General features: G+C 44.5%; 1 protein-coding gene across 1 annotated transcript; it reads right to left on the bottom strand.

The window, feature by feature from the left end:
* Nucleotides 1-18: 18 nt before the first annotated feature.
* bcl9l (bcl9 like) lies at nucleotides 19-22,879 on the bottom strand. The gene is made up of 9 exons (XM_079353746.1): nucleotides 22,358-22,879; nucleotides 9,916-9,966; nucleotides 8,184-8,590; nucleotides 6,042-6,164; nucleotides 5,506-5,680; nucleotides 5,259-5,343; nucleotides 2,401-4,810; nucleotides 2,112-2,306; nucleotides 19-1,871 (listed from the first exon to the last, which is right to left on the bottom strand). Exons 3-9 carry the CDS (start codon nucleotides 8,500-8,502, stop codon nucleotides 679-681), a joined length of 4,500 nt encoding a protein of 1,499 aa, XP_079209872.1. The 5' UTR covers nucleotides 8,503-8,590; nucleotides 9,916-9,966; nucleotides 22,358-22,879; the 3' UTR covers nucleotides 19-678.
* Nucleotides 22,880-24,253: the final 1,374 nt, after the last annotated feature.

The raw sequence follows: 24,253 nt of genomic DNA, 5'->3' as shown, positions 1-24,253 counted from the left end.
ATATTTAATCATTACTCCTTTGTTTGCATTTAAAAGATGCTTTATTTCCCCAGTCAAGAAAAAAAAAAGGATTTCGCTGAAACCTGCATTTGCTTGTATTTAAGCTATGCTAATTGAATTCAATAAAAAAAACATGTATACAGCAACTGTGTCTCCTTGTCATTGTCATACCACAAAAATAACTGACAACACAATAAGCAAAATAAAACCACCTTAGAGATCAGTATTATTCTATTTTTAGACTTCTATTAAAACAGTTATACAGAACAACTGCAAACAATCACAAATTGCATCTTATATACAGCAAGTATATATTATTTATATATATAATTCCTTTGCACAACAGTTTGGTAGTTGGAGAAAATAAATCAATGATATTAAAACAAATAGAAATTTGAGGCACTCCTCTCCTGACTGCCGCTCTCTTCCCACAACAAATACACACATCTTTAAATATACATATTGTACAGTATTTTAGAAAATGGCTTCTGATGTATTATTGAACTGTTTGCAGTGTTTTTAAATATTCAACTTTTTTTAAATTCAAAATTTGAGGAGTACCAGTGAATAACTGTTTTACAGTTCATCTTTTCAAACTGCAGGAATAACATTGATGAAAAAACTTGGACACGATGGGAAGGTTAGCTAGTGGGCATTTTTACAACTGATTTTGTTGGATCAGAAAGGCATGTTAGCCATCCCTCCAGGGCCATAGCCAATGGGACTGTCTAGAGACATTCCACGCTGTCTGAGAGATTGGGGACCCATCATACCAGACTGTGGGTGGGAAGGGCCCATCATGGGACCCTGTGGGGACATTAAAGGGCCCTGGGGGCCAAAAGGATCCCCTGACATCGACACGCTCCGCTGCTTGGCCTGCATCATCATAATGTTCTGCTGTGCCATCAGATTGTGTGGGTGCTGCTGGGAGGACATCATGCCAGGGTAAGGATTGGAGGCATGGTGGAGAATGCTATTTGCCATCATGGCTTGCTGTTGTTGTTGGAGCTGTTGTGGCATCATGCCTGTCCTTCCCATCATATGTCCAGGGGGGCACATGGGGCCCATTCCCCCGCCAGAAAGCATACCCCTTGAACCCCCTTGAGGAATACCCATGCTTTGGCGTAATCCACCATGAGATGGGTGAGAGGTGAGCTGCTGTTCAGCCATCATATTCTGTAGGTTTGCTAGGTGGGGGTTGGACGAAGGGCCGCTGTTGTGAGGGGGGGCAGAAGAGGACAACTGTTTGAGAAGCTGTTGTGGAGTAGGCTGCTGGGATGAAGGTCCCTGATGGGGATTTTGATGTGGTTCACTCTTTGGGAAATACTGCAGAGTGCTACTGGGTTTATCAGAGGGAATGATGCGGGAGAGATCAAACTCAGGGATTCCCGTGTGAGAGGGCCGTATAACTTCACTCAGATCCGGACCATCACCCATGGGCAAAGAGGAAAATGAGTCTGAGGGGTGGGAGGGGCGTTGATGGGGATGACCTTTGCTGAGAAGGTGTAACTGCTGTGATGGTAGAATATCCTCATTGGATTGAGAGAAATTCTGTGGCATCCCTCCGATAGGGGAGTGCATGGGCCCATGAGATGGTTGCTGAATGCGTGGAAATCCTGCCATTTGGTTGTGGGTCATGGGTGACATATTGCACAGCCCCATTCCATCAGGTGCACCGCCTCCCATCATTGCAGAGTTCATGGCAGGCATGCCCATATGGTTTGGGGACGAGAGCACAGCTCCTGAGGCATCATGGGACATGTGTTGCTGACCATGGCTTACAATACCCATGGGACTTTGTGGATCACTATGGGGGCCAATGGAGCCCTGGGAGACAAGGATCTGGGAGGTCTGGGGGTTGCCCATGTTTCCTGGAGATAAGACAGAGCCAGAGTATAAAAGCAATCCCACTATTGACAGGTAAAAAATACTTTTAAACCGCCCAAGATATAAGAGTTATGAAACGCTGACTTGAAGTCAGTCTTTCTTTCCATGGCACAAATCAGCAAATAATACATTGAACCAGGATAATTTCATTCTTTTCTCTCTGCATATAGCCCTAAATTGATGAAGGTTTTTGACTGTAACAGAATGAATCCTTGTTTTCTTACCGCCAATGCTGACAGCAGACAGAAGAGGTCGATCTGGCATCATCTCATCATCAGAGGTGGCAATTGTTTTGATTGCATCATGGTAGAGAGGAGTAGAACTGGGCATGGCATACTTAGACATTTGAGACATGATTAGAGACAAAGGATTTTGAGTTGGTGGGGCATCTGGAGAACTCCTGGGAGGACCAGATTGGCCTGCAAAGACAAAATAAAAAAAACAGACAAATGTCACAAACATACAAGGAACAGAATTTCTAGGGTGATGAACTCCTGTTTTCTCTAGGCGTACCTGTCTCAGTAGAACTACTTCCTCCATTGCCTACTATCTTCCCACCAACTGGAATACCTGGACTTGGAAGAGCAGTTTTAGGAGATGCCCACCCTGGAGAGCCCAAGGCCATCGCTGGGGACTTAAGTCGTCCAGGAGAGGCAGATGGAGAATGCATCACAAGGCTGGAAGACCCCATTACCTGGGGAGATTTCATGGAAGAAGAGGAAGGAGTCCCAGGTCCAGATGCAGGGGGAAGAGGCGGATGATGCCCAGCAGAGGAGATCTGTGAGGGTGACTTCAGTCCTGGAGCTGATGGTGAAGGTAAAAGAGGAGATGGCTCCTGATTGAGGGATGGAGATTTGAGCTGATGAGGAGGAGGCACTGAAGGAGAGGTAAGGGGATTGACATTGATTGCTAGATCAGATAGGTGCCGAGGGCCGAGATCTGCTCCCCTGAGGCCTCCGGTCATCGGCATATGACTAAGTCGCGATGTTCCTCCCATTTGATTAGGACCTTGCTGGTCAGCCCCAAACATCTCAGGGCCAGGCTGTTGAAGGTATGGCCCTTCCACCTGTCCCCCAGAGAAGGGGCCTTGATTACGAAACTGAAAAGGGCCATCGGGTCCAGGGATCATTCCCTTATTTCCTCCTCTTCCATTCTGTGTAGCCCTTATTCGAGAAATATCTCCAGGACTAAACATCTCACCGAGAGGCGCCCCTCCTGCAGGACCCCCTCTGAGCTTCTGAGAAAGCATCATTTGCTGTTGTTGCTGAATATTCATCTGTTGGTTCATGTTCATTGTTAGGTTACTCCCCAAAGGAGAATCCACTAACTCTCTCATTTGGGGACCACCTCCAGGAGAGCCCATTATATCCCTTGAGCCAGGAAAGTCCATAGGATCACCTCGGTTGGAAGGTGGACCCCGGCCCATTCCTAAATTTGCAAAGTCTGGGCCGCCAGAATGGTCTATACTCCTTGATCCAATGTTGCCTTGTTGTTGCTGTTTAACTAATCTTTCAAGTTCAAACCTAGGGAGCCCCTGCAACTGCCGTTTCTCCATGATCCGACACATTTCTTCACGCGTTAATAAATGCTCAGGGTCCCCTTGCAAGTGCTGTGGAGGTCCACCTGGGTAACAGCCATGAAAGGGACCTCCACCCCCTATGTTATTGGGCATATCATCTATCCAAATCATTCCTGGTCTTGTGGGTCTTTGGGGTCCTAGACCCTCCATTGATAAAACTCCCCCTGGATTACCAGGAAATCCACCTCCACCAGGTGGCCCTCTCTGCATCTGACCCAGGAACCTTGGGCCACGGGGTCCCTCTTGGTGCATGTCCATCAATCGTGTATTTCCACCCATCCCTCCTCCCATCATATTGCCAGGACCCCACTGCTGGTGGTCTCCAGGCTTGCTGTGGTAGGGAGGGGGGGGGCCTCTCATCATCATTGGACCTCCATGCATGCCAATCTCGCTCATCATTCTAAAGTGCTGGGGATGTGTGGGGGGCTGTATTTCCTGTTGTCTCCTCTTCTCCATGTAGTATTCTTCTTGTAGTTTCCTCCAGGCCATCTGCTCTGGTGTCAGCCCTTCTGGTCCAAGTAGAGGACCCATGTCGATCCCAGGCGAAGACAGCTGGTGATTGGGGTGTTGTGGTAGACTATGTTGGGAGTCCATTTGAGGGCTGTCAAGAGCAGGTCCAAGGGACTGTGTTTGAGAAATGATGGACTGGAGAGGTTCTTCATATTTCTTCATTCCTCCCATTGGTGCCAGGGCTGATGACAGCATATTTCCACAACTGATGTTTCCAGAATTATTAGTGCCATTGTCATCGTCTTCAAGAATACCACTCCTATCAGCATTATTGTTATTATTTAGGTTGGAGGAGTTATTACTGCCATTGTTATTGGTGCCTACTGTGTCACCGGGACCTCCACCCGCCCCACTGCGAAGAAGCAGTCTTTCTATGTCTCTGAGTGTTTGTAAAGAACGCTCCCGGTGCTCCAGCTGTTCTTTGGAAAGACAATCCGAGTTCCCTTGGCCAGTCCTCAGGCCTGTATCACTCTGAAGGTGTGCAGATAGGATAGAAGGACTCCCAGATGGGGAAACGGCAGCAACTGGAAGTGTTACACCCACTGCACCTTCCCCATCTCCTGGTCCTGGGCCTGTTGATGTGGTTACATTCCCCCCTTCTGATCTATGGGCAATAATGCTGTTATTGCTGGAAGCTCCAACAGGTCTGGTCTGAGAGGATTCATTGTCTGAGTGTCCTGCTGATGACGGTGTCCCTGCGGGATGCAATGGGCCTACAACACCTGCTGAGGCTGGCCTTGGAGTTCCACTTTGGGATTTCGGGGTGCCTATGGGTGGAGAGCTGCTGGATTTTACCTTTTCAGATATGTTAGGAAGCTTCCCTGATGGGTGGCCCTGTGGCAAACAAAACACGAAAAATAATATTAATATGGGTGGTCAGTACCTATGCAGCCCCCTCATTATGACATCCTTTCATCAATGCATATCTGAGTTCTTCCTTTTCTTTCAGGCCTGTGTGTGTGTGTGTCTCTGTGTGTGTGTGTATGTGTGTGTGTGGAGTCAAAATGTGTAACTTCAGAATAAAGGAAGTGTATAAAAATAAATTTAAGAAAAACATTTCCAAACCACAGATTATGTAATTTCTCTCTTGGTTCAAATGTTCACATCAGCCAGAACAACTGCTAATAAAAACAGGAACAAAGACACATCTACACCCCATAAATAACTAGACACAATTAAATTTGAACATGCTTTGCACTTTTGCTTGTTACACTGCAAAAATACTCTCATGCTTGATATTTGACATTTTGTCGAAATTGCTGCATAACTGTTGATGTCTGACCTGATCCAGCTTGCTGTGTGGAACATTTTGCTGGTGAAACAGAAGGATGGAATCAGTCTGTCCTTTTATTACTGCCTCTGCAGCACTATCAAAAAAAACCACATTATAATTAGAAGACAAAACAAAACCTATATACGAAACTAGAGTTTGATAAGAGAAATATAAGACTGTTAGATTATTGACAGAAAAATATCCTTTTTGATGTGAATAATTGTCTGCTGTCATACTTATACTGTAGTACTCCTACCTGTTGGCTAGGTTGGTTGTGAAAACATACACCACTTGCTGTGAAGGCTGAGGTGGCTCTGCCTTTAGCCCTGGACCCACGGTACGTCCCATTACAGCACCTCCAGGTTCAGATAACGGCCCTGCAGGTAGACGGTCAGAGAGCCCCTGGATTTGACCTGCCAGCCCACTCTCTCCTGAGAAAAATCAGAAACACACTGGTTTAAACTCTCAAATTGACATCCTGATATATAATTGCAAAATGAGCATATCCATTGGGGTTCCAACATCATAACACTAGAGGGAGCTAAAAGATGTGAAGTCGGAAGTGGAAAGGGATAGTACAGTGTTAAAAGCCGACATCCTCTTCCTTTCAGTGTGTGTTCAGATCTGAAATCATCCATGTATAATTCAACTCTAACCTGTTGCCTTCAGATAAAACCTACCGAGACATGACAGGGGATTTATACGAGTAATTCATGAAGCCTTCACAGTTTGGCGAAACAATATAGCTGATGCTAGTGAGGACTGCTCCGCTCAGACAACAATGAGACTCACGTGGGGCTGCAGTTCTTGGCTTGTCTTCATCTTCCTCTGTGTCAGGTCCAGAGCACCATTCATCTCCACTGTAGGGCTGTTTCTTCTTGAGAACACAGCGTCGCTTACTGCGCATAACACCCTCTAGAGGATATGACACACATAAGTAACAACTGTCACAATATTGTCCTTGGAAGGGTATTATATGTGGGGGTTTTTTTTTTTGTTTTTTTTAACAGTCCTGTGATATAAACACACCAAGGTTTTCTAAAAAGTCAGAAGAAAATACGCAACCCTCTGTTTCAATGCAATCTGGAGTTATTGTGTGTTAGAGTGTGCTAGTATTTGGCTTCATGTATAGCTGTACATCTCTTTAAAACTCAATATGATGTCTAATGGAAAATCAATATTTTCCTGCATTATTATGTTATGTTAGCAGTACAGTTGTGTCATAAAAAATGATGGATTGTGTTAAACAAAGCCATGGTATTGATCTGTGCCAACATTTAATATCATTTTTACACTTAGGATGTTAACTTGGGTTTAGACACCCATGCTTGAAAAGATTTCTCTGCAGACTGCTGTGACCAGAAATGATGCTTTTGCTTTCAGTGAAAAAGCTGTTCAAATCTGCAATGACATGACTGCCTGTGCAAACAATAGAACATGAGCGAACAGTGATACATGTTTTGTCTTATTTTAGAATATAAACAAGAAATTACATTGAATCGTGGAAAAAATACGACAACATTAAATCAGCGATTTCCAGCTATGCTTATCTCTGTATTAGTTTTCTTTCCACAACAATATGAATTTGAATGAGCAGTATGTGTTGAGCCAGTGTTGAGGACATTGCACAATAATGATTTCGTGGAAGCACAAACTGCCAGCAGCGGGTGCAGACAGCTGCAAGAAACCTGTAGCAGTTGAGTTGGGGAGTTTTAAAAAAGTGACCTGCAGAAGGAGCAGCAGAACCAACATCAATGATAACAAAGAAGAAAAGATTAGTTGGTGTTCCTAATTGTTACGTATCTAGATCCTTAAGAACAACCAGAGCAGGCTGTTTCATGTTCATTATTTTTCAAGTCATTAACTTTGTCAGATGATAATGGGTTACCATAGACTTAAAATGCTGTAAGTGTACAGTCTGGAAGCTCAGATGTTTGCAGTAACAATTCAGAGAAAAGGACAGCAGACAGAAGGCTGCAATCCCTCCACAGAGTGGCAGTATGTAAAAGCAGATCTTTCGTTTTTAATGGACGTCTTTGTTTCCAACAGTTACTGCTTTATGCGGACGAGAAAGGCAATTACTGCTGCTACATGTTCACAATGTTTGTCCCCGACTCTCGACAGGTTTCAAGGTTTGGCGGCGGAATCATTTCATGTAAAGAAAAGGCCGCTTTCAAAGAGAAGGGGGAACTTGTGTGTTCGTGTGGCTTTGCGTGTGGGAAAGTGGGAGGTCAAACAAAGTAAGAAGATTTCCCTTGAAACGATCCACCCTACCTTTCATTCTCTTCCTCTTTCAGCCTCTGTCGTTCTTTGTGTTGAAACCACACCTCTCCCTCTGTGCGTCAGAGTGTGTGTGAGAGTACATGTGTGTGCTGTTGTGTGTTTAATGAGAAGGTTCAAGTCATGGCCAGATAAAAATCATGAAATCAGACTAATGTGACCTCCAGTCAAACGCGTGTGTTATCACGTGAGCACTTAGACAACAGCGGACAGATCACACACGTACCTTCAATCTTCCCTCCCACTCATCGTCTCCTGCTTTAATAACATCCTCTTACTTTTTCACAACCTTCTGACCCGTTTGTTTCTCTCGGCTCTACTGAGAGAAGAGATGCTTTTTTTTCTCTCTCTCTCTTTTTTTTTTCGAGACACGTCATTGCAGTGCAGGCACGGCACACACTATCAAAAAGCAGAGGGGAAATTCTGCCGCTTCACTGAAAGGTCAGGGCATTTTCAGAAAGAGAGAAAACACGTTCTTCTGTCCCCTCAGTCCTTACATTCACTTCCTGCTGTGGAGGAGGTGAATACACGTTATCTGGTATATCGGGTTAAGATTTGGCTGATAGGAATGGAAAGGAAGTGAGTGTCTGCATACTTGGAACAGAAACACAGCATGTGAAGTTATCAGGTACTGACACACTCTGAATGCCTCACCCCCTTTGGCATCTGTCTCCACAGCTGGAGGAATGGCATTTCTTGAGTCGCCAGAATCATTGGAGACACTCCGCTCCCGCTTCGATTTGGTTTTCAGCATCCCTCCGACGCTGCTCACTGATTGGCTGACGGCCTTCAGCCCAGGGTTGCCGGGGGAGATCTGGTTGGTTTTGACTCCATGGCTCCCGACGCCCTTTGGGCCAAGGTGGCCGGCAGCTCCCTGCTGCTGCTGAGCCTGCTGGTTTACACCAGGTATCTGGGAGCGGCTGTCACTGGTGACCTGCTTGCCATGATTGGCCAGTTTATTGTCTGTGTGCATTTGATTGGCTGGTGATTGAAGTGGAGGTCTGGTTTGGAGAGCAGCTGTGTCTGTTTGTCAGTGGAGCTCACATTTCGTACAGGTGACCCTGATAGAGAAGAGAAAAAAACATTATAGTCATTTTTTGGGGGGGATTTTAGACAAAAAGCACGATAAGAAGGGTTTAAAGTCAGATTTTTAAACTTTTATAACTTATAGTCAAAATCAACGAAAGATACCCGTTTTGCTACCAGGGCAACAAAAATAGAAGTCCTAGGCACCCAATATTCATATCAACAACCTAACATCACTTCCTGCTCGCCAGAGTGACTACGCCCCCTTTTGGGCGAAAACAAACGTAGCCTACAGCTGCAGGGTGCTAACTTATTAGCTTAATTATTTCAATTATTGACAAAAATTCAGAATCTTACTGACAGAAAAGGTAAGGGATTTCAAAACTGTATTACTGAAGATTCAATAAGATGATAGTAAACGTCGCCGTATGAAACCTCCGGCCACAAGGTGGGGACGTTGGTCGATCTGTGTGAAAAGATGAATACCGGACACTCTCGCAGGACTATGTGGATCATTTTTTCTTCAAAACGATGCAGATTGTCTACCGTCAATACGATAATATCATTGTCTGATATACAGGCCCATAGCAATCCAGCTCAAATTTGGCTTGAAATGCTGTAGTTTTTTTTTTTCTCCCTCAAATGGGCAAAAAAACCGTAATTTTCCATTTACCACCATTCATTTAGAAGGAATGTTTTCACCCAGAAAGGGGCGGGGCCAGCATTGTTTGGGCCAGATGTAGTACCCAGATGCGCTGCTCTCATGAATTGTGGAGTTTCTTGTTTTTTATATTTAAAAAAACTACAGGTAAACTCCATGCAAGACATTTTTTTCTATATTTATTCCTGTACTTTTAAAGACTATCGATCATTAAAATAACAGATACTGTATAGAATCATGAAGCAGGGACGTGAGGGGAAACTGCCCACTGTGTCAATGGCTGATTCACACATGAGGTTTGTCTTGATGTTGAGAGTGGAGTGAGAGCTGTGATGTGGGTAAGATGTAAATCTAGGGACACATCATCATCATCATCATCATCATCATCATCAGTGATGTACCTTTGAATCAGGGCGTGTTTCCGCCTTTCAACACTAAAAGATGGGAGACAGATCAGCCAATTCACAACACATGGTTTAAACTGTTGCACAGTATAAACACTTGACAACCTCGGAGGAAAGAACACTACTACACAAAGTTTGATCTGAATTAACCTGGAAAATAGACAAGAAGTTATATGGAAATGTAAGACAATAGGACATAGTTTATACTTGTCTTACAGCTATGTGAAGTCTTACTTAAAGTGGACCGTTAGCTACACACTTTGGTTCCTGTTAAGGCCTTTAAAAACAAACTCACCTCATCTCACCCAGGCGCTCTTTAGGACACTTCACTGACCACACATTGGACCTGGGGGAAACCAACAGAGTAATAGCATCAGCGGAAACAGATAGCAATCTCTACAGTCAGTGTTATCTGTCACTGTGTGCGTCCTGTGCCTGCGGGTCAACATGAACCTCATGAGCAAAGACAAGGAGACAGATAGAAGAAGGCACAAGGCTGATAAAAGACCAAGGCCAAAGAGACGCTGTTCCTTTAAGAGCAACAGAGCAAAGACCGAGTCCACGCTCGGGGGAGGAACCTGCAGCTCAGAGGCAGCTCGGCAGTGTTTGTGCTCCCTCCCCTTACTGAACACTTTGCAAACCGCAAAAACTCCACCACACATTCCACAACACGCTCTGAAGCAATACCTGTCTCTCCCTCCCGCCCTCCGACACTCGGCCTCTCTGTTTCTCTCTCATTTTAAGGAAAAAACTGTCAAGAATTCATGACCTTCACATCGAAGATAATCATTCAGGCCTATTCAGACAAAAAAAAAGTATCTGTCAGTTTTTGTTTTCAGTCAGCTCCTGGCTTTACTGGTTACATGATATAAAAGAAGAAGAAAAAGCCTCAAACTCAGAACAATTCTAGGTCAACGTACTTCCTTTTACGCCAGGCTTCATTCTGAGTTCAAGTCCAAAGCTGCGAGCTGACGCCCTTTTGACACCACCACCTGCCTGCGTCTGTAACCCCGAGCTTCTGATTTTAACCTTTTGCAGTTGGAGTGTGTTGCTCTGTGTTGGAGAGTTTGCGTACAGCCTCCACGCCGATGGTGGACACGTTTTCTCGCTGCACGGCCCGCTAACGTTTCTCGTGCACACAGCGTTAAAGAGTTCTCCAGTGTTTGCAGGTTTCAACAAGACCCCTCCACACCTGTTGCCGGTGAACAATAGTCGGTCAAAACAGTCATCACAGACTTCTCAGAAACACCTCGCTGAGATATTCGGCAGGACTAACGCAGGTCACATGTAAACATTTACACTGGGTTCCTTTTTTTTTTTTTCCCCAGCAGAGGCAGTCAGGTCAACCGAACCATCTGTAGCACTCACTCACCTTGACAGGTAATGGTAAACACAATGCTGTAATTAGTCATTAACTCAAGTCAGCACAGAGAGGAGCCTTGTTCTTTAGCCGAGGACTTCATCACTCATTAACTCAAGCAGGGACAGTCCGACGTCGCTCTGTTGACAAAGTGTGACTCACTTGATTTGTGCAACACAACAAAGTGGAGGCACACTAATCATATGGTGGGTTGTTGACCTTCCTGCAGACAGTCAAAGAAAAGATAGACCTATCTACAGTGACCAGCAGGCTGCAGGATATCTCTGCTGGAGTTGATGTGATCAGTGACATAGCTTGGGTAAGAGGTGAAGACGTTATAAGGGGTGAGTTCAGGTTGGACTGAAGGCAGCAGGTAGAAGCCCTCCGATGTTTTCTTTAACTTTGGGTCTCACTTGAACATTTCATAGACAGGAGGAATAAGGCCTGACACTCATCATCCTCGCTCCTTTCCACATGTAGGGAGTCTATATTTATGTACTCAACCACAAGGAACACTTTTTTTGTTTTTTTTGTTAAAGATGATTTATTTTGTTATTCTAGAACCACTGAAATCGTAAGGTGGAACATCCTCAAAGTTGGACTAACGGTCCGAGATGAAGAGGTTAGAAAAAAGCAAAAGAGAAGATAAGGTGGCGAGTTCAAGAGAGAGAGAATGACCCATTTTTGGACAGACGAGGAGACACAGCTCATGTTGTGGCAGCTGATTGTTTTATATTTGATGTATTGGTAAACCACTACAAGGTCCTATTGTAACCAGCAGAGAGGGGCGGCGTCAACCGACCCCCCCCCCCCCCCCCCCCCCCCAAGACTTGTATACTGTCCATTCACACAACCTAACCACTGTTGAACCTTCACATGCTGAGTCAATGCCTTTTCAGGATGAGTTTTCACTTGAAGGTTTTTTTTAAGCTTCTGTGAAATGATCACTGCACAAACTTTCATATTGAATGTGAGACGTGTCTTTTCATTGGATCAGTTTGGGAGGATTTTGTTCAGCTCCATTAAAGCTCCTTTAGAAAGAACTCACACGTCCCAAACTGTTATTATCATCAGTGGAAATGAAGCATGTTCCTCATCAGCTCTCATTTTTGTTTGTGAAAAAAGGTGTTGACTAATCAGACAAACCTGAAGTGCCAACACTGAACATAATTGGTGTCATCTGCATTCATTACATCCCAACCTCAACACCCGCACATAACGAGACATTTAACAGACGAGCTTTAGGAATGATTAGTACTTAATTATGGTGACATTTGAATGATGGAATTAAATCAAATCAAGCGGCTGCTATGCAATTAATGTGCTATAAAATCCAGGCTGTGATATCAGAGGTAATGTCCCCTGGGAGACGTGTTCTCACATCTCCTCGTCTTTACCCAGTCGAGCGCTTTCTGCCAAAAGCACGAATGGATGTTCCTTTTCAGTCTCGCATTTGAGCACGTGTTGGTTTGGTTTGAATCTCTCAATCTGGCCTCACAGGCTGCAACAGATACTCCTGCAGGTTTGCCACTTCAAGCTTGACCTCTTATAAAAGTTAAGGAACCAAATCACGCATGTCCGCAGTGCTAATTTGACGTGAGGCGAGGTAATGAAAGTAGAAGGATAAGTGACCTCGACCTGACAGTCGCCGTGTCCTTTCACCCTCCAAACTTCAGCGAGGAGAAGGAGGCGAGATGATGGACGAGTGAAACCAGATAAAGACCCAAATGTGACGTTATTAAAGCACATGCTGACACACTTTGGGGAAGAACGGACCCCAGTACATCTGGTTATGGAAAGGTCACCGGCCCCTGTGAGTAATGACACAGGCTGACACATAAAGGCACCACCGGACTGACTGCTGAGAAACGCATAAAGGAAGTGCTTTCATTTCATCAAACACTTCTCAAAGCTTGAAAAAAGAAACACTGGGGTGAAGTTTGACTTTTGGGTTCACTCAGACGTCCACTTCCTCAGAAGATCACTGACTGACCTGCTTGTGAGGTCAATAAAAATAAACGCAGAACTCGAACATGTAGGTTTATTTAAACAGGTATAAAGAATAGTCAGAGTATCGTGCTGAAAATACCGAGCAGTCACTAAATAGAGCCACGCAGGTCGCTGTGTGCTTCTCTGCTCCGATAAAAACTGAACATGTTATCATTCTTGCAGAGGCATTCCAAGCATGCCACGAACTTCAATGACACAACAAATATGTCAATGACGAGCTCGAAGCTGAACCGTGCCTTGTTGAAGGAGGATTGGAAACGTTATCCGGCATACACTTTTTGTCACATTCAATAAAACAGTCTTTAAACCTGGACGGCGGTCCAGAAACCACGCGCTCTGAAACCGGAGCGATAAAGAGCCGACGTCTCTCGCTGCTGTCGTTCCGTAAAAAAAAGGTCCGGATGGAGAGAACCAATCAGATCCCTCTCCCTGGCTGCCTCTGCTTACTCTCTCCTTGTCGTGCACTAGCTCACGCTCAAAGCACCTTCAGAGGTTCTCCACCTTTACTGAAGGATGGCAGTGAAAGTTCGGCTCCAAACGAGACCTGCCGACTGTTAAACACTGGACCTGCTGACCAGGGCGAGAAGAGGAGGAGTTTGGATAAAGCGAGGAAGGAAAACACTCATAAAAGCTTAAAACGGAGGGACATCAAGGCTCTAAAAAGTGACGCCATGTTTGTTTTTCCTCCAGTATGATAACGTGACGTGTTTTCATAAAGCTGAATGAGACGGTTGAATTCAGTCATTTTAATTGGTCGGAGTTCAGATCATCCGTCCCTGCCTGGTTTTCATGTGGAAGTTTTCTGAATTCACTCACACACACAAAAAGCGTCTCGACCATTTATGGTCAAATATGTTGATGTTGGTTTAGTTTATAGCGTTCATGAGCTGGCCATATGTTTAACACAACACGAGCTGTTATCCAATCAACAGAAGTGTTCGGGCATCAAATGTCCTCCATTTTTCACAAGTGCTTTGGGAAACAAATTGAATTTAACAGCTGGATCTTTTCCAGATGCGTCAACTCGCTGCTCCAAACAAATTAGGGGAAATAATTCAATGGGTATTAAAATACATAACACGTGGTCTGTGTGTGCAATGCCAATTCTTTTAGGGCTAAAGTGATAAGTACACACACACACACACACACACACACACACACACACACACACACACACACACACACACACACACACACACACACACACACACACACACACACACACACACACACACACACACACACACACACACACACACACACACACACACACACACACACACACACACACACACACACACACACACACACACACACTTCTCTGTGCGGCCTGAAGGTTTGTTTGATTTTTATGTTTTTGCCTGAAGCAATTTTCATTTGATTGTGGAAATACCAATGTTCTATGAGATGCTGAATCTGAATATATAACCATCTGATGTGTGTGTGTGTGTGTGTGTGTGTGTGTGTGTATGTCAGTAAGCCTATACGCTAAGAGGTTGAGCTCCCGTTTAGTCCCAGTGGGTCACACAGTACTCTGTATTTTTAGAGCGAGCTGGTATTAATAGAGCTTGGAGAAGTCAGGGCCAGCAGTGAGAACAAAATACGACGCCAAGTCCAAAACACAGATGCCACAGTGCTGCTGCGGAGCGACAGCAGTAAACACACTGAGGCCAAACTGTTTAACTGTGCTGATGAATGAATAATGTGTATGACGCAGAGCAGCACACGCTTACACAGAGCTCACAGTTCAGACTTTTTCTTTTTACATCAGCTGCTTAACAAACTGCATTTGCCCATGGCGCCAGACGGAGAGAAAAAAAGAAAAAGAGTGAAAATTGCTCTGATTACGGACAAGGCCATGGATAACACGACATGTATGACTGTTAACAGAATCAGCAGTCTCCACTGCATGCTGAAAGACGTCCGCTCACAAGACGAAGAAACGACTCGTCACTTGATTTATTAGCACAGTAAACATTTCCAAGAGTAGCGAGTCTTCTTCAAAACAGCATGATGTCCATTTTGGAAAAGCCGGTCCTATTTGACAGTCCCCTTGAATTTCCCTCGGGATCAATAAAGAATCTATCTATCTATCTATCTATCTATCTATCTATCTATCTATCTATCTATCTATCTATCTATCTATCTGTGTAAATACACAATAACGCAGGGTGCTTGTGGCTTGTCTTGTGACTGATGCGTGCAGATGTTTGCACCTTCTAGAGAATATAACGAGATGGGGATGGCATAAATATTTAAATTTCCTTCGCTAATTGTTTTTTTTCTTTCTTTAAACAACACAACAAAAAGCTGTTAATGAACCGTTTATTAGAAACATGGATGGGTGACAAACTCACATGGAGCTCGCGTTGCTCCTGTCTACATCCCAGAGGCGTCTTGCTCTGCTCTTCATCCACTCTGTACACTTCATTCATTTTCCACCGACGTCACGCTCAAACCTGCTTCATTTTGTTCTTTTGTTTTCCAGGACTGACCAATCTTTCCAAAAGAGTCAAAAACAAACCATAATGTTCAAAAGAAATGGCTGAATGCTAACGATAGCCTAGCAGGAGAAGGAAAGTTCCCGTTCAACAGAAGTCAAAGCGTTCTCACATGATTACAGGTGTGCGAACTGAATGATTGAGTTTCTCCGGTTTCCGTATTCAACAATGTGTTTTTGGAGTGTACATTTCAAACCTTTTATTAGTATGAATCATGACTTCCATGGGTGCAGTCGAGTTCTCACCTCCTGAAGCTCCGTGTCCTCACTGCGTGTGAAAGTCTCGCAACCTCTAGCTTTTCTTCCTTCCTTAACAAGTCACCTTGTTTTCTGATTTTTCACACTCACAGATTCTGGTGGGTTTCCCCCCCCCCCCCCGCCTACTTTGATGCTACACATATGTCATGAGGGCTCCTTTTAAGTCCACACACAGCTTTCAACCAAAAGTGACGCCCTCACTCGTCACCAGTTTTAACATGCTATATGTTTCTCTGCTGCTCAACACACCCGACGTCCTCCGAACAGGACTCGGCTGTGAAGTGGAGCGTGACACGTTTCCTGAAAAGCTGAATACATGCAAACGTTTAAAGGCCCCACATTATGCAAAATGCACTTTACCACGTTTTACCTAAACAAATGTGTCTCTGCCTGCTCCACTTTTAGAAACTGTGTGCTCAGACCGGCCAAATTTCCCTTCATGACATCACAAAGGGCGGTAGCCCCTCCCCCAGGTGGATGTCTGTTCTGCCCTCCGAGTCTTCCTTCTCACTGTTAACAATAAGACAAACTCTGGCAGTAAAAGACGAGCTGCAGCATGCCAGACAAAACGTGGCGGACACTCGAAGCATCCGCTAAATATTTGTTGCTTAACACGAGCAGCTCAAGGACGTATCTGGACGCGAGTGTTGATGCTTTACTGGTATGAAAAGTGGGGAAGAGAATAGAGCAGAGTACCTTCACTGTATTTTGAGGTTCAAATCCGTCCACACACAGCGCAGGAGAGAAGGACTCCGAGTTCTTGCCTGAGTCGTACAGGACTCAACTCTCCCCGGCTGAATTCAAATCTGATATGATAAAAGTTCAAATTTAAGGCAAACGACATCGTTCACTTCAGCTTGTGGGAGCTTCTTTAATTTGCACGACACATGAGTGAAAAATGAATAATGATGAGGACAGGCGGGCTTCTGTGTGGAGGTTTAGAGATGTTCAATCAGCCATCAAGCCTGTGCCAACTTTTCGAGATGGAAAACCAACCGAGACCAACAATGTGAAACTGCTTCCAAGTGACAGCCATCGGGAGAGTTTGAGTGATTACTGGTGCCAGCACTCACTTCAGACTCTTTGAAGGATGACGTTACAAAGATTTCCCTCATGGGGATCTGAACAATGAGATCTCTGAAAGGTCACTTGATTGGAAAGCACCACCCACCCGTGTCGGAATTTATAGACAAAAAGTCCAGATAATGAAGCGAGAAAGACAAATTAGTGCTCGTCTTGGAGAAATGATTTTTTTGCTTTTGCAGCCAGCACCAGTCTTTTTTTCCACCGTGGCTGTAGATTTCAAACTCCTAACTTTAAAGTGGGAGTGAAGGCTGTATGTTAGAGAAGGACAAAACTGGAGCTTGTTCGAAAATCTAGCAGGGAAAAAAAAAAAAGAAAAAAAAGTTTACGACATGTTTGGCATTTTTTGGTCGGAGCGCTCGGTTGGACGAGTGTGACGGGCGGGGAAACCCCGTTCATGGATTATTAACCACATTCAGCCGTATAGACAAATCTACGTCTGACTATTACATCCTTTCTTTTTTCTGTCCTCTGCTTTGTCTTCAATCACACACTTGTTCTCTTCGCCCAGCGTGCACTCTGTTTTTCTGCAGCCTACTGTAGTAGGAATGCGTCACTCCACAAGCATAACAAGAGGTTACTGCAGGTCAACATCCATTTCGTAAACATCTGAGAACAAGAGCGATGGAGTCGAAGCTGGGAAGAGAAGAAGGCGCTTTGAAAAGTTGAAGGGACTTAATTCACAAACTGTTTACATGTCCTAGCTGCCGTTCTCACTCAGCTTGAGCAGCAGTGCAGTGCATTGTGGGACAGAACACAGGTGACAGCCGACAAAAAGCACAGTGGGGGGGTTGTGGCAGGTTGCTGTGGCAACAAAATATGTCACTGGGCTGAGTAAATATAGGCTAACAACAAGTAGGCGATGTGCAGAGAGAGAGAGAGAGAGAGAGAGAGAGAGTGAAGGTCGTGTAACTCAGGAAAGGCCACAGTAAAAAAGGAGACATTTGTAAAGATCTCAAAGCGTCGCTGTCTTTTGATGCAGCCCGCCTCACTGCACAGTGATGATAAAAAAGATCTGAGAAGCACCTTTTCTTTTCTCTCTGAGTAAAACACGATGAGCCATAGAGCTCCAAATCGAGTCTTTTCAAAGCATTCAGATACGTATTTAAGATCTTTCATTCGCCAAAAAGCTTGTGTTGTGATTATTATCATGTCTACTCTGGGTGTGTCCTTTTAATGCATCAAAGCCACGCCTACTTAAACCACACTAGACAGAAACATTGGAGCTCTATATAAATGTAGTGTAGACAGGAAAACTGTAACAAGAACGTTCACAGGTAACCTTTCATGGTAACACACGATGCTGTGTCCTGAGTGTTGTGATCAAGACCTCCGCTGAACGCCGAGCGTCGAGAACACTGCAGGCAGATCGTTCGCGGTTCAGCTCGAGCTCAGAGAGGGAAGTGCTGAACTCATTTCTGAACAGAGGGTCAAGGGTTGCATCCTTTCCAATACATTCTGGGAAGAAAGCCAACTAGAACGAGGGAAAGAGAGCAAACTGCAGCCTCACTCCCAGACAGAAGACATGACAGACACGATGCAGGCTGATGGACGGAGGCAATTCAAGCTGAACATACACACCGACAGTCTGCTAAACAGACGACTGATCAATCAAAGTTAGACGTCACTTATCTCCACTTTCTGCAAAAAACACTCATTTGCTTATTTTCTCTTCAGGCCTTTTTTTTTTTCCAGATTAGTAAAACCTAAACAAGAAGTAACAGTCTGATGTTGGGCTGGAGAGTATTGTACACAACATCTAAGACTAAACAGAAACAAAACACTTCAGTCTAAACACAGCCTGACCTTAAAAACTAACTCTCCCCCTGACGTTCGCCCAACCTGAGAAGAGCACAGGCGGCTCGTGACAGAATCAAATCCAACGAAGGTGGAAAGTCAGAGGTAAGTTATTCTGATCTGAACATGATGCAAGCGGTGAGAAACCTGTGATGGGAGCGAGATGGGAGAAAAGCCAAGGGGGAAATTTCACCTGGGATGAACACACACACGGTGCCGGACATAAACAGTGGAATGAACCGGTCGGTGTGTTTGTGAAGAAAAGCAGAAAAACGCTGATCTAAGGTCATTCGGTCTTTCGGTCTTTAGCATACAATCGAACACACACGATCCCAGAGGTGACAGAGGTGGTGACGGATGAAGCAGGCGGATGCAGAGCCTGTTCGGGTCTTTCAAACGGTTCGCAGTCAGCGTCTCGCTTTTCTCATCTTCGTTCAGTGACATGAATGCTTAAATCACTCAGGTTGGTTTGGGACTCTGACGCCTCGATTTCAACACGTGTTCATGATGTCACACTCAAGAAGGGAACCTCGAATCCTGTCATCATCAAAAGCATATTCTCACATCACAGAATACAAGCCTGCACTGTAAAACTACCGCTGCTCGACATGCTTTGAAACAGTTTTTTGATTTCGCTTTCGTGTAATAAATGCATCACATCTCCACGCTGTGGAGAAAATGAGACATTTTAGGATAATGTGAGAAACCACAGACTAATACGATCAAAGAGCAACTCAGGTGAGGCTTGAAATTCAATATGATGTGCAGTCACAGCGTGCTCAGAGCGCACGCCATCCTGAACTCGACTTCTGTTTGTTTTCCACAAACGTTTAAAATGCCGCATTCAGATGCCACGCTCAAAGAGCCGACTTGGATGTATTAACGATGTCTGTGTTACTCTTACAAGCCGTGCTGATTGGTTGGATCTGATCAGAGCTCAGGCCTCGTGTTGTAGGAAAGAAACACGAGCTCATTGGTTTTGAATTCTGTTATCACGCCCACAGCTGGTTTTTGTGACTCAAAAGGTTTTTGATGCTTCTTCCTGTTTGAGTCATCCAGTTTAACACAGAGGAGTTTCAAGCTTGTAAACAAACACACTCGCGGCTATCTAATTACTGGATATTCAGAGAAACATAAGCATGCAGGAGACACTCGGCTCGGCTTTCTGAAGTACATGAAGGAGGACTTTTCTGTAAGCCGTCACTGACTCTCAGTGTGTTAACACAGATCCTCCTCAGCATAACTCGGTGCTGACAAACAGAGGTGAACATCCGTCCTCTCGCTCCAATGAAACTGTGTGCAGTATGGGAGGGTTAAACCCTGTGGTTGGTTCACATTACAGTCTCACTTCTTGCAAGCAGCACCACAGTTTGCTTGTGAGAGGGCCGAGACCCACAGGCTTGTCACTTTAGTGATCTGGAGCTCCAACAGCATTGTTCTTCTCACCTGCCTGAACCAGCCACTGTTAAAGAAGCTGGACTCGCTGCTCTCAATGTGCCTTTACATATATATACTCGTGTAGTCTGAAAGAGCTGCAGCCGTGTGGACTTTTGTCTGCAAAGAGTGTATGCAAAAACATGCAAAAGACGAGCACACCGAAGGCCACAGGAGCACAACACACAATGAGATATTAATGTGAAGCGGTGTGCATGTGTCCCAAGTGTCGTCAAATGCTCAAGCTGAATGCTTCCTGCAGTACGGATAAGAACAGGCCGCCTATAGAGGGGTATTTAAACGCCTTAGTGTATTCTGTCGTGTGGAAACGTTCTCAATATCACATTATTCTTTCATAGCTCACCTTAGCGCTGCTCTCTGTAACTCACCCCAAACTTCTCAGATCACCTGACTAGATAAGAAGCACTTTGTCAGCGGCTCACCAAATCTGTCTCTGCATGCACAGGAGCAGTGTGCATGTGTACGTGTGTACCTGCACGCAGCGGCTGCCATGCACTTGTTCATTCAAATTAACTCCGGACAAAACAAAAGAGGTACAAACTGGATGCACGATAATGGATATATAAGTGTCTATATTGTAACAGGTGGAAGGCTTCACCTTTTCTCTGCCTCTTCTTTCCACCCTGAAGGAGTGCACAGTATCATACCATGTCATGATAACCTCAAGCTATCACGAGCAGGCCAGTATAGCGATGGTCCGATTCACAGCCAGGTCATCAGATGTGTGCTAGGTCCTTTTATGTTAAACGTTAGCATTATATGTGTGCAATGTGCAGGAGTTTACTAATTAACAACAAGACATTTCACAATAATGGTTTTCTCGGAACATATTTTTTGTTGCTGTTGTATCAGTTTTAAAGTTGAATATTGTTCAAATTTGAGCAAAGACATTTTTGTTTTTCAAAAGCGTTTTAAAAACTTTTTTAAAACTGTTGATCGCTGACCGACAATATTGGACAGCATTAATGTACAGACATGTACCAAATATAATGTTTGGAGAGCAGTACACGGTCTGAACTCTTGCAAAAACAGATGGTACAAGATGCATGCACAAATGCCTACAGGTTGCAGGACGAGAAGTCCAAAAAGAAAAAAAAAAAGATGCTGTGCACCGAGAGATATTTCATCTCAAGTGGAAAGCAAAGCTCAGTGTGCTGCAGCTCTGAAAGACAATTCGGATCAAGTTGCAAACTCTGTTAGGCGCTATATATAGCTCACCAGGATATTGTAGATACACAAACAGTATAAAGCGCCAGTGCGCGCGCGCGCACACACACACGAACACAAGCAAAGAGATGAGCTGTTGTATCTCCCTCTGTGAACAGGTTTAAGTGCAGCATTATCAAAGCACATTCAACAGGCTGAACTAGAAAGCGGTGGTAGGTATGAGATAAAAACACACAAAGAGAGAAGCAGGGGGAAAGACTCTTTTCACACTGGCTTTATCACAGCATTTAGCTATCATATTGTAATCATGGAGACGTTCATGGTGAAACTTAGCATATGTATATGTGTGTTTAGAAGAAGCATTAAAACACAACATGGGGGGAGATGTGGGACATGAATTCTCCCCTGCATGAGGAGAGAGGGGACACAGTGTCAGGCTGTATGAGCTGCATGCTGCTCTCTCCACATGCCCACGCTGAGGCTGCCATGAAGTGACAGGTATCTGTACGCAGTCTGTCACCTGCTCAACACGGTTTAGCTGCTTAGCACTCAGCAAAAAATAATTTAAAAAATAAAACACATTCTAATGCAGCTCTGACAGATTAGCCCGCCGACAAGCTAATATAAGTAATTGCACATCTGGAATTGGAAATGCTCAGTGCACAGTTAGACGTGTGTGAAGGAGATGAACATAAAGTTGTGTATGCACCGCATTGCTGTCAGGTGAATGTAAGGACACATGCCCCTGGTGTGAACCCCCCCCCCCCCTCCCCCCCGGAGAGACTTGCTGCGCCAGCCAGGTCCACCACGGGCTAACTTAGCATGCTAATTCACGTCTCCGCTAGCCCGACTCTCTTGTGAACTGACGTTGCCGTTAGCACACATCTGCAAAGCGATCCAAAATGCTAGCTAACGGGATTTGAACTTTGTTATTGCCCGTGCTAGCGACCCGGAGACTTCATTAAAAAAAAAGAAAAAAAAAAAAGAAGAAGGCAGGGAAAGTTATACGAGTCCACACATGAAAATGAAGAAGACAGCTGAGTAATAAGCGGGCAGAGCTAGCCTCGGTTCGGGCAGTGTCAGTGTTGAAAATGTGGAGTACTGTACCTGGTGTCTGAGATCACAAGAGGCCGATGTCAGGACTGACGGCCGGCCGACATTCCCCGGAGTGGCCGTCCGCCGCCACCGCTTGCTCCTTCCGCTGTTTCCGCAGCGCGAGACGGTCCCGGTGTCGATGTTTAGATAAGACGGGAGATCTGGTGCAGTTTTGACGGGAGGTGTTCAGATGGTGATTAATAACACGGCGTGTCTAGGGTGAAGTTTCGTCTGAAATCAGAGGACGCGTCACCTTGCAGCGGTTCATGACTCCCACTATTCAAGATGTAGAAGAGGGGAAGGACGATGCATTTCTCTGCGAGTCCATATCAATCCCGAGCCGATGACAATAATTAGAGTGGCCACACGGGCATCCGTATGTCACTATGCTGAGATGTCCGACTGGACTTGTGTGCGCTGCCTCAGATTTGGAAGAAAAAAAAAAAAAAGAAGTCATCATTATGATCGTAAATATTGTGACATGATGGTGATACAACACCTGATGTTATTTTTTTCCCTCATGGACTTAAAATGCACTGTTTATATTTTATGAAACACGAATGAATCTTCCAATCAATCATATATAAGATCTTTACAAATCTGGAAAAATCAAATCCTCCTTTCCATATGAGCCTACATAACATTTAAATGGACAAGAATCTGTCTTGAAAAAAAGGGAAGATTGCATCAGAAACGATGTATAAAAAAAGGATGAACAATTAATGTTCAGGGGAAGCATTATAAAGTTACTCATAGTGGAGATCCAGTTGTTGCTCTGCTGCTCTTTATTCAGTTGAAAGCTCCCTCTGGTGGTGTGGGTAGCAGAGCCTTTGCAACATACCCTCAAGTGAACTTTGGGCACAGGCATTTCCTGCATATGTACAGACTATTTTTAAAATGAGCTGTGAGATCATGGAATGCCTATATGATTATTCAGCCTTAACGCCGATGGAGCACGTTTGTTTTAGCCTATAGCTTGCTGCAGAACTTCCTGGTTTCCAATTTCCCACATACAGTATGATGTCCATTAATATCACTGAAGTGCAATAATCATGGAAACGAGCAATTGTTCGGCAGGAGAGCACATGTCATGTGTTTTCTTTGTCCAGATGTTTACACTGCTGCACAGATTTGCACTAGCAACAGTTGATTCTTGAAGCTCCAGGATGTGGATCTGTAGACCACCCACATTGACAATTTGTTCTCCCCTCTTTTTTTTGCTGTCTAAATGGCTGATTTTTTTTCTCTATGATGCAACCACTTAAATATTAGGGATGAACATATGCAGGGCAAGTCCTAAACCCCTTGAGGAGTGAGCTGCAATGATTTATAGTGAGTGGGAGAGGAATGAAACACAAATGTGCAGTGAATATGGGTCAGAATGGAGCAGTGAAAATATCAGGAAACCACACAGGTGACTCGCTGCGACTCAGACATGTCAGAGTCTTGCAGGAGAACATCCACCTTCCTCATGACCTTCTCCTATAGAACTGCTATAAAACAGCCTGGGGAGCACCATCACACCTGTTGGCAAACAGACATGTTTAATCATTGAGTCATTAAATAGCTAAGATTTTAATTATGCCATTTGAAGGCGATGTGAACTCTACATTACTCGGTCGTGATATGCCAGGTCAGAAAGGAGCTCAGGCTGAATTTTGAAAGCTTTGTTTTTTAGTTGTCGCTTGAATAACTTAATTGAAGGGCAAGAGGTTTGATAGAGGCATCTTGTTTTCCCACTCTTCTGCCTTTGAGTTATGTATGGTGTTGAATAGTCACACTAATTGCAAAATGAGAGTTTTCTTTTAATCAAAAGAAAGACGACTCTGCAGCACGTGTTTTCATTTAATAATTTCCTGCCAAATAGAGCAGCCTGGGGGTATTTAAGAGCCTGCAGACAGAGTATGC

Source organism: Symphodus melops, assembly GCF_947650265.1.
Source record: "Symphodus melops genome assembly, chromosome: 10".
Lineage (NCBI taxonomy): Eukaryota > Metazoa > Chordata > Actinopteri > Labriformes > Labridae > Symphodus > Symphodus melops.
The sequence above is the reverse complement of the archived record's forward strand: the minus strand, read 5'-3'. Positions and strand labels throughout refer to the sequence as shown.